The 13,585-nt window shown below is 31.5% G+C and overlaps 1 protein-coding gene across 2 annotated transcripts in view; it reads right to left on the reverse strand.

Moving 5' to 3' along the window:
• Positions 1–10,234, reverse strand: part of LOC130447233 (transmembrane protein 53-B) — a 30,947-nt gene extending 20,713 nt beyond the window's left edge. The window contains exons 1-5 of one of the 2 annotated variants that reach the window (XM_056783937.1): positions 10,140–10,234; positions 9,871–10,059; positions 8,442–9,814; positions 5,615–5,822; positions 1,934–2,086 (exon numbers count right to left, since the gene is read on the reverse strand). In XM_056783937.1, the coding sequence (XP_056639915.1) occupies positions 1,934–2,086; positions 5,615–5,822; positions 8,442–8,632 (552 nt within the window). In that variant the 5' untranslated portion in view covers positions 8,633–9,814; positions 9,871–10,059; positions 10,140–10,234. Of the gene's footprint in view, positions 1–1,933; positions 2,087–5,614; positions 5,823–8,441; positions 9,815–9,870; positions 10,060–10,139 lie in introns of those variants that run through there. The other variant, XM_056783938.1, reaches the window with a different exon arrangement.
• Between the last annotated feature and the right edge of the window lie 3,351 nt (positions 10,235–13,585).

Here is a 13,585-nt window from a genome sequence, read left to right on the forward strand (position 1 = left end):
AGACGTACCTACACGACTTAAGCATTAGAAGATTTTCTATTAATTTGCATCAATTTTTTATCGGGCAATGAATGTGAACGAATAGGTGGTCATTACTTTGAGCAGAAGTATATGAACAAAGCAAAATGAAAAAACATAATTTTGAAGACCTAATTACACATCTTGTTACTTGGGTTCAACTACAACTGAATTCAGGAAAGCATCAGGAAAACGTGGTATTAGAGGCTTATAAGAGATGATTAGATGTAACAGATTTAATAAAAAGATTTTTTTAATAAATAGTAGAAATAAAACTAAATGATATGAATAAAACTGCATTATTCACCATTCAAAAGCTTTCCAAAGCTATTGCTCAAAAGGGGTTACAATCACAAGAGAAAAAGAGTCTCATCTTAATAGGCATATAAGCCGCAAGTAAATTCATGCCACTGAAGTTAATATTTGAACGTATAAGTTGAAAAAAGAGCTTTGTCAAATATAGCTATAAGTTGCTTGAAAATTGGATGGATAACATCGGGACTTTATATTTAACTACTCTAATATTATATTGAGTGCACAATATTAGAAACAAAGTGATCTTAAATAAGTGTTACTTTCACAAAAATACGAAATAAACATAAAATGTTGCAATAAAACCACATCTTCCTAGCTACGCTTGAAAAATCATATTCTAGATCAGTTCATACAGATTTAATGCTAAATGATTTAAATATAGCGGGATGTGCGATAGGGATGATATCAAAGAAGAATATTCGTTTTGCTGTGCCTTCCATAAAACATCAATAAAAAAATTTAGATAGGTATGATACCAACAACTAACTTCAAGTCCGTAGAAAAATAAAAGAAAATCCTGGGAAGGAAAGTATAAATCAAAGGAAAATGCCTCTACTGGAAAGGCGCAAAAAAGGATAATAAGAGCTATAGCTAAAGGAATACAGATGAACTGTGCGAAGAGAAAATTGTAATAAAAACTAGAAAACCTATGTTTTGAAGAGAAGATATAATATTTTGATACATGGCCTATGCACTGGCGTTTGAAGCAGAATATATTATTATATCTTTATTCAATCCCATTAATTTTCAAAGCATTATGTTTTTTTACATTATAATTTTATTGTCCATGATATTTCAGTCATCTCAGGCCAAATTAGGTGGTGTTTACAGGTAATAAATCAAATGTATTGCGTCGATATGTGACAATAAATGAAACATGGATCAATCACTTCACTCAGGAATCAAAACTTTCATCATCTGAGTGGCAGCTAGGAAGATTATAGCTTCAATATTTTGGAATTTGCATTCTCCAAAAGGGAAAGACAAACATTAGCGTATACTGCATAGTTGTGAGATCGTTCGAATTCAAAAACGGACTCATATGTAGAAGGTAAAAACACTGTTTCGCCCAGACAACACAAGTTGATGGCAACGATGGTTAAATTGATCGAATTGAAACTGGCTCTTCGCTGATCTCAAAAAAATGCTCACCGGTAGGAAATTCAATGAAGACGCTGAAACTGAAGCTATTTTGACAAATACTTCTACAAGCACGGCGTCGAGAAGTTAAAGACTCGTTGAAATGATTGTATTACTCTTGAATGGGATCACATTTATAATAAAATCGATTTTTGGTAAAAAAATGTATTTTTCTAGTTTCGTCACACGAGTTATTGAGTGATATGTGTAAGCTTCAACACGTCAACAGTAGATAATTATTGGATAATTATTGAGACGAAAAAGCGATTCTATTTTAGTTTATTCAAAAAGTTGTATAGAATTAGTGTTGGGATAACTATTTCAAATATTTCAAAACACATCTTATCATCTTTTACAGTGAAAAAATTATTTTCGAAGCATAATTAAATGAGCATGTCATTAGCAATTTCCATTACGTTTTCACACAGAAGAATATCATTTTCATAAAATATCAACTCACTTCATACAACCAGATCATTGATAGAAACATCGTCATTATCAATGATACTGAAAAATTATAAAATGTATTTCCTCCTATTATAGCCGATATTGCTCTGAACAGGCTCAAAACTCTTCTTCTGCCAGGTGCGGAATCAAAAATTACACCTTTAATCTGAAATAGAAAAATATTCATTATATAAAGTTCCAATAAAAATGTTGTTAAATAGCTTGTGAAAACTATATCCAGGAAATAAGTAACTAATCGTATCACGAGGCTAATCACAGAAGAAAAGCTCATAATTATTGAAGAAGATAATGTAACTGTTGAAAGCTCTCCTACAAAATCTTTCTCACACATCGGGATACAAAAAAGAAATCCAAACGGTGAATTCAAATAAATTAGATTCTAAGTGCTCAGTTAGTTTAATGATAATTGTAAGTTTAAATGTATAGATAAATTGCGTAAGTAAAATACACCGTGTGTATAAGATCACCCCACTGTTTTGTAATTGAAAGCTTTTTAAATAAATAAGAATAACATTACAATTTGTCCTCAAACGTATTGAATAAGTTTGTCACATATTATTAAGTGAACTGTCACTTTAATAAGTACTAAGATGGGAAATACCACTCTATTGCAAAGTATAAAATCTATACAGCATATGTTTTAAGTTTAAAAACGTCACATTGACGTTTGACAGATATCAATAGTGAACGTTTTCAATGAATTTATAAACATGGAAAAATTGGTAATCGTTATGTAATACAAATTTTTTAAATGAAGGGCATTAGTCCAAGCAATTTTAAAGGTGAACTAGATTCTACTCTGGGTGAGACTGCTCCTTCATTATGAATAGTGAAACATTAGATAGCATAGTTTAAACGAGGCCGTACGAACAGCGAAGTCCATCAACGGAGTGGTCGACCAAATGAGATGACGACTCCAGAAACGCGATACTATGATTGTCAACTGAAAGTGCGCGACATAACTATGTATGAAACATGGGCCCATCACTTCATAACCGAAACAAAAGAACGATGAAAACAATGGACTAAAAAGGGAGAACCCGCTCCAAAGAAGGCAAAGACTGTTCCATCTGCGGGCAAGGTCATGGCACCGGTTTTTTGGGATGCGCGTGGGATCTTTTCCATTGACTATCTTGAAAAAGGAAAAACAATTAATGGTGAGTATTATGCGAACTTATTGTAATGTTTGAGAGAAGAAATCCAGTAGAAACGGCCGCATTAAGCTAGGAAGAAAGTGTTGTTCCATCAAGACAATGCACCAGCTCACACCTCGTTATTGCAATGGCCAAAATTAATGAATTAAAGTTTGAATTGCTACCTCATGCACCCTATTCGCCAGATTTAGCCCACTTGGATTATTTTCGGTCCCCGGACTTGTAAAAATGGCTCGTTGGTCAAAGATTTTCCAACAATGAAGAGGTGACGTCGGCAGTTAATAGCTATTTTGAGGATCTTAACCTTTCTTATTATAAAGAGGGTATCTAGCTTATTGAACATCGCTGGAAAAAGTATATGGAGCTAAAAGAAGATTACTTTGAAAAATAAATACATTTTTTTCCAAAATTTTCGTGTTTTATTATTGGGCCAGGTACTTCTGGGACCATCCTCGAGTTACTCATAGAATTCATAGATTTATCATGAGAAATAATTTTGGGTTTAAAGGAAAAGTAGTAAATTTCAACTCATATAAGTAAAATCAAATGTATAAAATTTTGAATCTTCACCGAATGTGTTGATAAAAGCAGATCACAACACGAGATATGCAGTTTATAATTTAAAATATCCAGAGAGATCCAAGTATATCCCTAAATGATTTTTGTTTTAAATGGTTAGAAATCACACCAAGACGGTTTCATGTAGAGTGACTTTTAAAAGATTAGCAATATACTATGGTGATTCTATTGGTAGTTTTCCATGCGGTACTGATACTATCCTTGGTCTTTTCTTCCATCTCCTGATTCCCAATCAACTAAGGTCCTCTCCTATTTCTTCTAACCATTTTGATCTTGGTCTTTTTCTTCTTTGTGTACCTCCTGGATCCCAATGTAGCATTTATAAGACTACCATGTCTTTACCCGCTCTTGACAAATACGCTAGACATTTTATTCTATTTTTTGCTTTCTTCTTTTAACTATATCACTTCATAAATTCCCCTTCTATTTCAGAATTGTTTCACTCTTTTATTAATAAATAGTTCTTCAGTTTCTTCTCTGCTCCTCAGTAATTTGTTTTTGATCCATTCATATTTATTATTAGTCTTCTCAATTCAGTACTATCATTTAATCCTTAAGAGCCTTCATCAGCTTTTTTGCTATTGATTGTGATAAGTGAACATTCACTTGTTGAAAATCTACAAATAGCATTTTTATATAAATCTGGTATTTCTGTATATTTATGATTATTTTTACTATTCATACAAATCCCATTTTTCAATAAATATGGAAAAAAATGTGTGATAAGTGAACATTCACTTGTTGGAAATCTACAAATGGCATTTTTATATAAATCTGGTATTTCTGTATATTTATGATTATTTTTACTATTCATACAAATCCCATTTTTCAATAAATATGGAAAAAAATGTGTGATAAGTGAACATTCACTTGTTGGATATCTACAAATGGCATTTTTATATAAATCTGGTATTTCTGTATATTTATGATTATTTTTACTATTCATACAAATCCCGTTTTTTAATAAATATGGAAAAAAATGCAGTGTGAACATTATTATTCGCAGGAAAAAACGATTAAAGAAACGGACGAAAAGTCCTGAAAGGGCTCACCCATGGAATAATTTGATGACTATCTACTGAATGTTAAAATCCGTGCACTTGTACTAAGCAATCACCGAATGGAACTACATGAGGTAGCTAATAAAGTGAACATTACAACCGGAACGGTTATGCAATATATTGCAAGAAAGATACCATACCAAAAAGCTAATTTGCAGGGTAAACAGAGCCCCAAGAAAGAAAAAAAGTTTTTCAACTAATAATGTCATGGAATAATTTTGTTCCATCACTACAATGCACCTGTACAAGTATCCTCTTCCGAAAGATTATTTTTCCTATGGTTTGATCAAAATGGAAACCGCTGAACTAAGTCTATAAAGTTATCAGAAGATTATAGTTAAAAATAGAAAATTTTTGTCGCAGTAGAGTAACTCTCGTTAAACCGTCCTGTTTTTATTTAGCCCGACAATTATTCAGCACTACTTAAAAATTATGTACCAACTTTAACAAATTTATTACTGAAACTGATAAACTCCGCTAACACAAAAGCGGGTACAGAAAGATAAAGCACCATCAACAAGGCAATGTTTGTCGGATAAGGAAGTTAGAATCGCAAGGGTTAAATAATTTTTGAAGACATTTTCAAGGTTAAAATGCTGTCAAGACATTTGCGGTGAATATTTACTAGACATTTATAGTGTCTTACGTTATGAAGAACTGGATATTACTGCATTCTATTTTAGAGCTAGAGTTTTGAGCAGCGACTTTCGGTGTAGAATCTACGTGTCATTCGAAGTATATTGAAGGTAAGAGTCACATTTTCACAGATAAAAACGACAATTTACAGTTTTTGTTTACAATAACAAAAATAATTGATTGAACAAATTGATTTGTCCATGCTGTATATTTTGATTATATCAATCAAAGAATTAGTATTACCGGTAATTCTTTCGGTGCTTTTTCCAGTGCCAAAGAAAAATTTTGATACAGGAACGCACCTCCATTAGAAAAACAGTGGACAATTATTGGATGCGTATCAAAATTCAATTCGTGTAGTAGTTTCACTAATTTTTCTCCTATTGATATCATCTGGTACCTCCTCAGAAAAAGGCATTTTATAGGCGCAGTGTACCGCAGAGTGATTAACCTAAAAAAAATTGGAATTAAATTTAATAAATCACTTCAATATATCGTATCAAGAATTAAACTAGAAATAACAAAAAGTTGTTTTGAGAAAACAACGTATCTCAATTCTTTTCTATGAAATCCCCAACATAAGTAAATATTACTCTAGCACAATATTGTACTTGCAATAATAATAAAATTGCCGACCTAAATCATATATTCTTCGAGTGCACCAATCATATTTTACCCACAAATGAACTGATAGCTTAATTGACGAAACATGGATTCCAAGGGCGCATTGTGCTCAAATTAGGCTATTTTGTATTGAGAGAAGTTCACCTAAATCTGAATTTTATATCACAAATAGAATCTTGAGTTACTTTGATATTTGTTAAGCACTCCCTAAATTTGGAACTAGTTATTTATGTATCAATGAACTGAAGTCATAGTTTTTGTCATGAGGCTGCAGATTTTTTTCGAAATCGCCCATATTCAAAAATACTGTAGTCGGACTGCCGATTTCGAAAAAAAATTATTTTGTTGTATTTATTCCAAAGTTTAAAAGTAATTGACACCTGAATTATGTAGTTTTTCTCAATGAAGTGTACTTGATATGATTTGGATACTTGGGTGAATGCAACAAACATTATGTGATTGTATTTGAAGTTGGTCGCTAAAGAATGCAAGGTATCCAACGAAAGAGCATGTGAAATACTAATTCATCGTTTCAATAGCACGGTGAAGTAAAATATGGAAAAGAAAGTAGCAAAAACAAACTTAACTGAGAAAAATTGAAGGAAAGTATTAGATGGAATGGAAACTTCGTAGGCTGAGACATAGTATTAAATCCATATGATTTTCAGTTATCTCTAACCTTCAGAAAACACTTGTATGAATTTGACAACTTACATACTATTAGTTCATTAGTTGTAGCATTTTGAGAATAAAGCATTCCTTTTTGGCAAAAAAATTCTATTGCGCCGAATCTTGATTTGATTCATATTATTCGGACTTTGCTACAGGAAAATCAACCGTTGAGAAGTGGTTTGCTAAATTTAAATATGGCGAAATGAACACCAAGAACAATACACACAGTGGATGCCCCAGAAAGGTGACAAAAACATCGAAAATTCAACAAATGAATTTCAGATAACCGTGATCTGAAGCTGATATATGAGATCCTAAGAATATAAAAGAAATGTATTGGACATATCGTCAACGAATATTCGAGTATGCGAACGCTCTGAACGAATGGGGTGCTGCACTAATTCACAGTCACAAAAACAACAAAATGAAGATTCCGAGCCGTGTTTGGAGCTGTTCAATCAGAATGAAAAATTTTTGCGTCGAAATATGACAATGGATGTTACATGGCTTTTTCTTTTTACATCGAAGTCTAATCTGCAGCCAACCGAGAGGATTACAAAACGTGAAAATTAATGCACCCGTATTTTGTGATTCGCATGGTATAATATTTATTAACTAACTTAAAAAGGGAAAACTATAGAGAAAGATTAATACGTAACGCTATTGGAGCGTTTGAAGGTTGAAATCGTGGGTAAATAGCCCCATTTCAAGAATAAGAAAGTGCTGTTTTATGAAAACAATGCATTGTGTCCCAAATCAATGAAAAAGAATGCGAAATTATTTAAATCGGGCTTCGAATTCCTTCCACGTCCACCGTATTCTCCAGATCTGGCCGCCAGGGACATTTTTCTGTTCTCAGATCTCGAGAGAATGGACAGAATTTTGCACCGATGAAGAGGTCCGGGTAGTCTCAGTACCAAGTTCAGGCTTTTTTTAAGTGTTTTACTGAGGGAGCTTAAGAAATTTCATTAATTATGTATAAGCCACTGACTCACGAAACTGAAAATCTCTGTTTTACTTACTGATTAAGTGCAGAACTCCTACTGATTAGTGCTAATAAATTAATATCACAGATTTTGATCTTTATTTAATATTTTGATAGACCAAAGTAGGTCGAAAAGTCAATATATTTACCTCCAAATAATTGTCAATAAAAAGAAACCTAAAATCAAAATCAAGACGATTTAACAAGAAAAAAATGAAAATATTAGTAGTAAAGAATAAAGAAAGTTGGATATAAGAGGCACCAGAATCCTTCTCTGACACCTGAAAAGGTAGAAGAAAAAAAGAAGAAAAAATAATATTATGTTCAATGAAATAAACCATTGTTTATGTTAAACCTCTATCAACAGCTTATTTTCTTGTTCTCAATAGTAGGGTAGAAGGAGAATTTTAAATTCAAATATATATACCATTGTTTATTGACAAACATGTATATCATTTTTTTGATTCTCAATAGTAACGACTGTTTTGAGTAAAATAAAGCTCAACACGTATAAATATGAAAATTAATATTGAAGAAATACCTACACAGTTTTTCTGTAATCAGCTCCTGCCATTCTGCATATCTTTTAAATATTGATTGGAAATAAAAAATATTTTTCTACACAACCCCGCAACACAAACTTTTATCATTATATTATAGTTATAAAAATCAATACTTATATTAACTTAATTATTTTATCATTACGTTAGTCTGGTGAAACAAATATTTAAAACTAATAATTTTTATTTCGTTATTCAGCTTTACCGGCCGGTTTTGAAAATCACTTACCCCTTCTCTTCATATATTTGCGAATACTTTGCCAAATATTTATCTTGACATCCTGCCCATCCAAATAAAAGTATTACCGGAATCTTCTCCTCATTCACAACAAACACAAAATCATGTTCACCGTTTTGATTATAATTAAAATTTGGACTTGGAAATTTGATGAAATATTCCAGGTTATCCAAATCCGCCATGTTTCTACTAAACGCGCCAGTGCTCAATTTATTGATTTCAACTCCCGTTATCTGTTCTACATAAATGCTATACTGGAATATTGCGCCTGGCAGAATTCAAAATTCAGTAATTAACAAAATGACGTTATGATAAAAAAACATATTCACTTGAGGTAACTAAACAAAAATTTCCTGTTCATTATATTTTTAAGGACAAACCATTGTTGGGACCAAGGTTATTTCGTAATCAATTCTAAAGTGATAACAGTTTTAGTTTGAATATCATTCATAAGATTAGAATAATTATTTAGTGTGTAAGATTTAATTTTACTTTATAATAAGTGAAATAATACATTATTTATATCTGACCATTAATCGTCAATTATTTGATTGAAATCCATAAAATATCTCATTTATGGTCAAACAACTAACATGAAAGTTTACTTATCTTGTCGAATTCCAAAAACTGGATTTGCAATAAAAGAAAAAACTACTCAAAACAAAGTTTTCATTATTTTCACAGATAAAAAATGAATATAGGAATAGTTCATGGAATATTTTTTTATATCTTTGAATTTGTCTGACTTGAATTGTCAACATTTAACGAGTTCAAAGAAATAACATCGTCTATAGTTGTATTAGTACTTATTGAATTGTTGGTAGGATCGTGAACACTTGAAGTCGCACTAGTCGTTCCCGTTAAAATTTTCACTGCGGAATCCATTTTGTTTTTTATTGAGTCATTCACGTAACCTTCCGCAACTGTGTTGGATTTCCAATTTCCACCCACCGTGCTTCTTTAGTTGAATTATATAACCACCGAAATCCACTAATAGAGACGCTGAAGAGCGTCGAAATGTATGCCCAGTGTAGTTTTTTGGATTGGGTAAATTCAAATATGTTACGATAAACGGGGGAATTTTTGAAGAGATATTAATACCTACAACTTGAGTTTTACATTTTCTATTTCTATACTGCGAAAAGTAATTATTTGTTTTGTCATTTGTGGGTCGTTGGCTTTTATATATTTTTTTAAATGTTTCCCAAGTTTAAACTATTGTCAGATAATTCACCAATAACAGTAAATCGACGTTGAACATGAGTTTTTGTATCAGGTGAACATTTCCGGTATTACTTCATCACATCATTTCATATAATTCCTCCCTCCACTTCCGCTTCTGCGATATCGAATATTAAAGCAATCTGAAAGATCTTATAAATAATATCTAGGCTTACATTAAAATGTTTTGCTGTCATACCTTATGCATGAATTGTCATCTGGAGCTTGCAATATAAACTTCTTCACGGGCAAATGTTTTAGATTTTTGGCTCTATAGCCAATTGATTTATTTTTCAAATTTGCAATGGGTTTCGAGTATTTACTGATGTTTACTTTTTGACCGATTCAGAAATTATCTTCTTTATGAATGCAAATGAATGAATAAAAACTTGAATATTATAACGGATGTAAAAAATTATTATTATTATTTATAACATGTAAAATAGAGAATTCAAATGCTGGACTTACCAGAGCAACGCATAAACTTTCGTCTAATCTTTATATAAAGATAGAAGTTATAATAGAAAATAATGTTCTAACAGAATTTTTATATTGGAATTCTGTGAAAAATGTTTATTGAAAATATTAAAAAATTACGTAGTAAATTTGAAAACAAAATTCTTATTTGCTCACAACTCGCTTTTATCATGGAACAACTGACTTGAATTTTTATTTTAATGTTTTTTGTTATCAATAACCTCTGTTATAAAGGAAGTAAAAAATTCCAACTATTCGCAGTCACATTTTACTTTATTACAACCAATAAATACTGTACATTATTACTTCATTTTTTCAAACACATCTAGCAGGCGTATAATTTCTCTTCTACAATATAATTTATTTATTCTACGCCCTATCTTTAAAGTACCTTGTAATTCAACGGCTTTTAGCGCTTAAAAATTCCAAGTTTGAAATATGTACTCCTAAAGAAATCAAAGAAAGGTAAATGTGGCAACATTCAATTTGTTGCCGGAAAAATCCAAAGAAAAATGTCTTAAAGAATATAATATTTTTATAAAATGGCGAAATCAGAATAATATTCACATCTTTAAAGCTGCTTATTTTGAAGAAGAGTGTAAAAAATTCAAGTCTTCTACACTATTATTCAGTTATTCTAAACTAAAATTGTAAATATATTAAATTAATAGCATTTCTGAAAAGAAAATCGGTTGAGTACAAACCTAAAAAATCTAATATATTTTTAAGATAGCAAATAAACAACTTTTTATTGAATGCTCCAGACCACATATATTTAATGTTTTAGGTAAAAGTTTTAAATATTTAATGAGTTTTTTGTTATTCTATTTATTAATTAGTATGGCCGATCCACACTGGCACGCGATTCGCAGATATAATTGCCAATAGTCTACACTCGCAGGCTCGTGCCGCGCTCACAATACAGTTTGCGGTCTTGACGCGTATGCACACATCTTGTAATGTTTTCAGTCACAGTTTATTTGTTCTAATTCATTATTCCACACGGTACTTATTTCGTATGCATAATCCTGGTGTCGAAAACATGATCGTGGTGGCAATTGTTTCTGAACGACTGAGCATCCCTCAATTGTGGAGCCTTGACGTGTTGAGCCCATTATCGCGGGACAATATCCTACATTTTACGGAGAACGAGCAGCGAAGCCGCGAAGAATATACGAATCGGATCCATACTCATGATTCGCGAGAGCATCGCGCCTTAGCTCGCGAATCGCGTGTGGGTGCGGATGCGGCTGTAGGTTATATTAATACTGGGAATAACTGTAGGTTGTCGCAGAGAACAGTTGTATAAAATGAAACTTGATGACATTGAAATTAAGATGGAAATTCTACCCATCACGATTCCAGATTCAAAAACGCATACAAGTCGGCGTTTTACAGTTATTGGAGAAACCATTTCAAACATGAAATGAACACATTTATATCAAAAATATGCTAATCTGAGACCGCAAAAAGCAAACAAGCAACCACTTCGTCCCATCATATAGAAATGGAGAATGTACAAGACAAGTTGTTGGTATAAACACTTTTTCTAAAATTCCATCAATAATGGCACCGTAGTATTTAAATTTATCACATCCAGAAGAATATGCCGGTTATACGTTTCGACGTATTTCGGCATCGCTTCTATTTGATTCGGGTGGAGACATTATTCAATTAAAATAACATAAAGGATTGAAATCCAATGCTGTTATCTAATGGTATGTGAATAATTCTGTCAAAAATGAATTGTAATTGACGAAATTTTTCAAGGAACTAATAATATAAACTTTCTACATCATAGGAGAAGCAAGAGATCAATTTGACTGTTACAAATATTCACCACTTAAATGAGAAGCTTTTTCTGGTAATAAAACCGACACAAGCGTGACTGAATCGCAAATTCACTTAAGTCAGCCGAACAATTGCGTTTTCAATGTTCATATTGCGAAGTGGAATAAAAATCATTTATTTGTTAATTTTTCTTAATATAGTTGTCTACAATTAACTTTCAATTGAATCATTATGAGTTCGTTATTAATTTCAGTTTACCGAAAGAGCTTAATTGAAACATCCAGATTTCTATTTTATTTCCATTTTTTGTATATTACTGTAAAAAATAATATATGCAACATAGGCATAAAGTGTCATTTTTCACTTTTTCCATTTGTTAAAAACAGTGCCACATTATTCACTTGTTGCATAAGTTACCAATGTAAATATCTACTAGATAATATAATGCCAGACTCTTCTTAACTGGAAACGTCAAGATTAATTATTATTAGGGTTATGAGTGGTGAAATATTATTTATCAAGTGTTCAACAATATTGTTCCATACAACATTATCAAATTCCGATTAAACTTGATGGTATAATTTGATGTGAATGTATGTCCATGAGTCTTGCAAATGCTAACAATAACATACTCGTTAGTTCAAATAATTTTTTATAAAGGTATCAAAACAATAAGCGTTATACAAAAATCGTGTATAGATACCGAAAAAAAATCATTATTCAATAACCTGGAACTATTAAACTAATTTTTTATATAACTTTCGAAATTTTGTAGGAACTTGTTCTAGCGTAGCACAAGTTTTTGTATGCGTTCTTCACAGAAAGATGCTGCCTGTGTTTCCGACCATATGATGATGTGTTATTTCAGCTCGTCATGGTTATTGAAGATTTTAGTTGTAAGAAAAGATGAAAGTCGATGGTAGAGAGATCCTGGCTGTACGGAGAATTATCAAACACGTCCCAGCCAAATATCTGCCGAAATTTTTTTTGTTCCGTGATAAGCTGCGCAATTTTTTAATAGTCTTACAGTAATGTGGATTAATTGTTTATCCTCATGATAACAAATCAATAATCATAATGTTGTCCATAGAAAACTGTACACATAAGTCTTCGAGGTATCAAGATTTACTGAGACTCAAATTCTATTTGTAACAAAGTGTATCTTCATCCAATTAATTGCCGTTTATTATCTAAGATATCCAAGTTTAATTTCCGAGAAATAAAATCATCACCGTCTTTTGCGTCTCACTTGATTCAACTTTCTTTGTATTTATAAAACGGTTTGATTTCACAAGTGACAGAATTTACAATTAAGGCTGATAGAACGAATAATATGTAAGCAGCACATGCTCGGATTACTATCGCAGCACTAACACTGATAGAAATAGAAACGGAACTTACTTTGTAGATATACCTCGTAATTTAAAGCAATTTCTATTTTATGAGAATCTTTTCAGGAATATTCATGCTGCTACTTTTTTTAAATATTAGTATCTTATTTTTTAAACTGATATTAGAAATTTTGTGCAATTTTCAGGAATAATAAGTTGCGTTATCGATAATCATGTCTATTTCATAATCATCACAGAATTGGAAAATTTGGTATGTTGCGGCAAACAAATAAAGAAAATTAAAAAAATTTCATG

Source organism: Diorhabda sublineata, chromosome 8, assembly GCF_026230105.1.
Source record: "Diorhabda sublineata isolate icDioSubl1.1 chromosome 8, icDioSubl1.1, whole genome shotgun sequence".
Lineage (NCBI taxonomy): Eukaryota > Metazoa > Arthropoda > Insecta > Coleoptera > Chrysomelidae > Diorhabda > Diorhabda sublineata.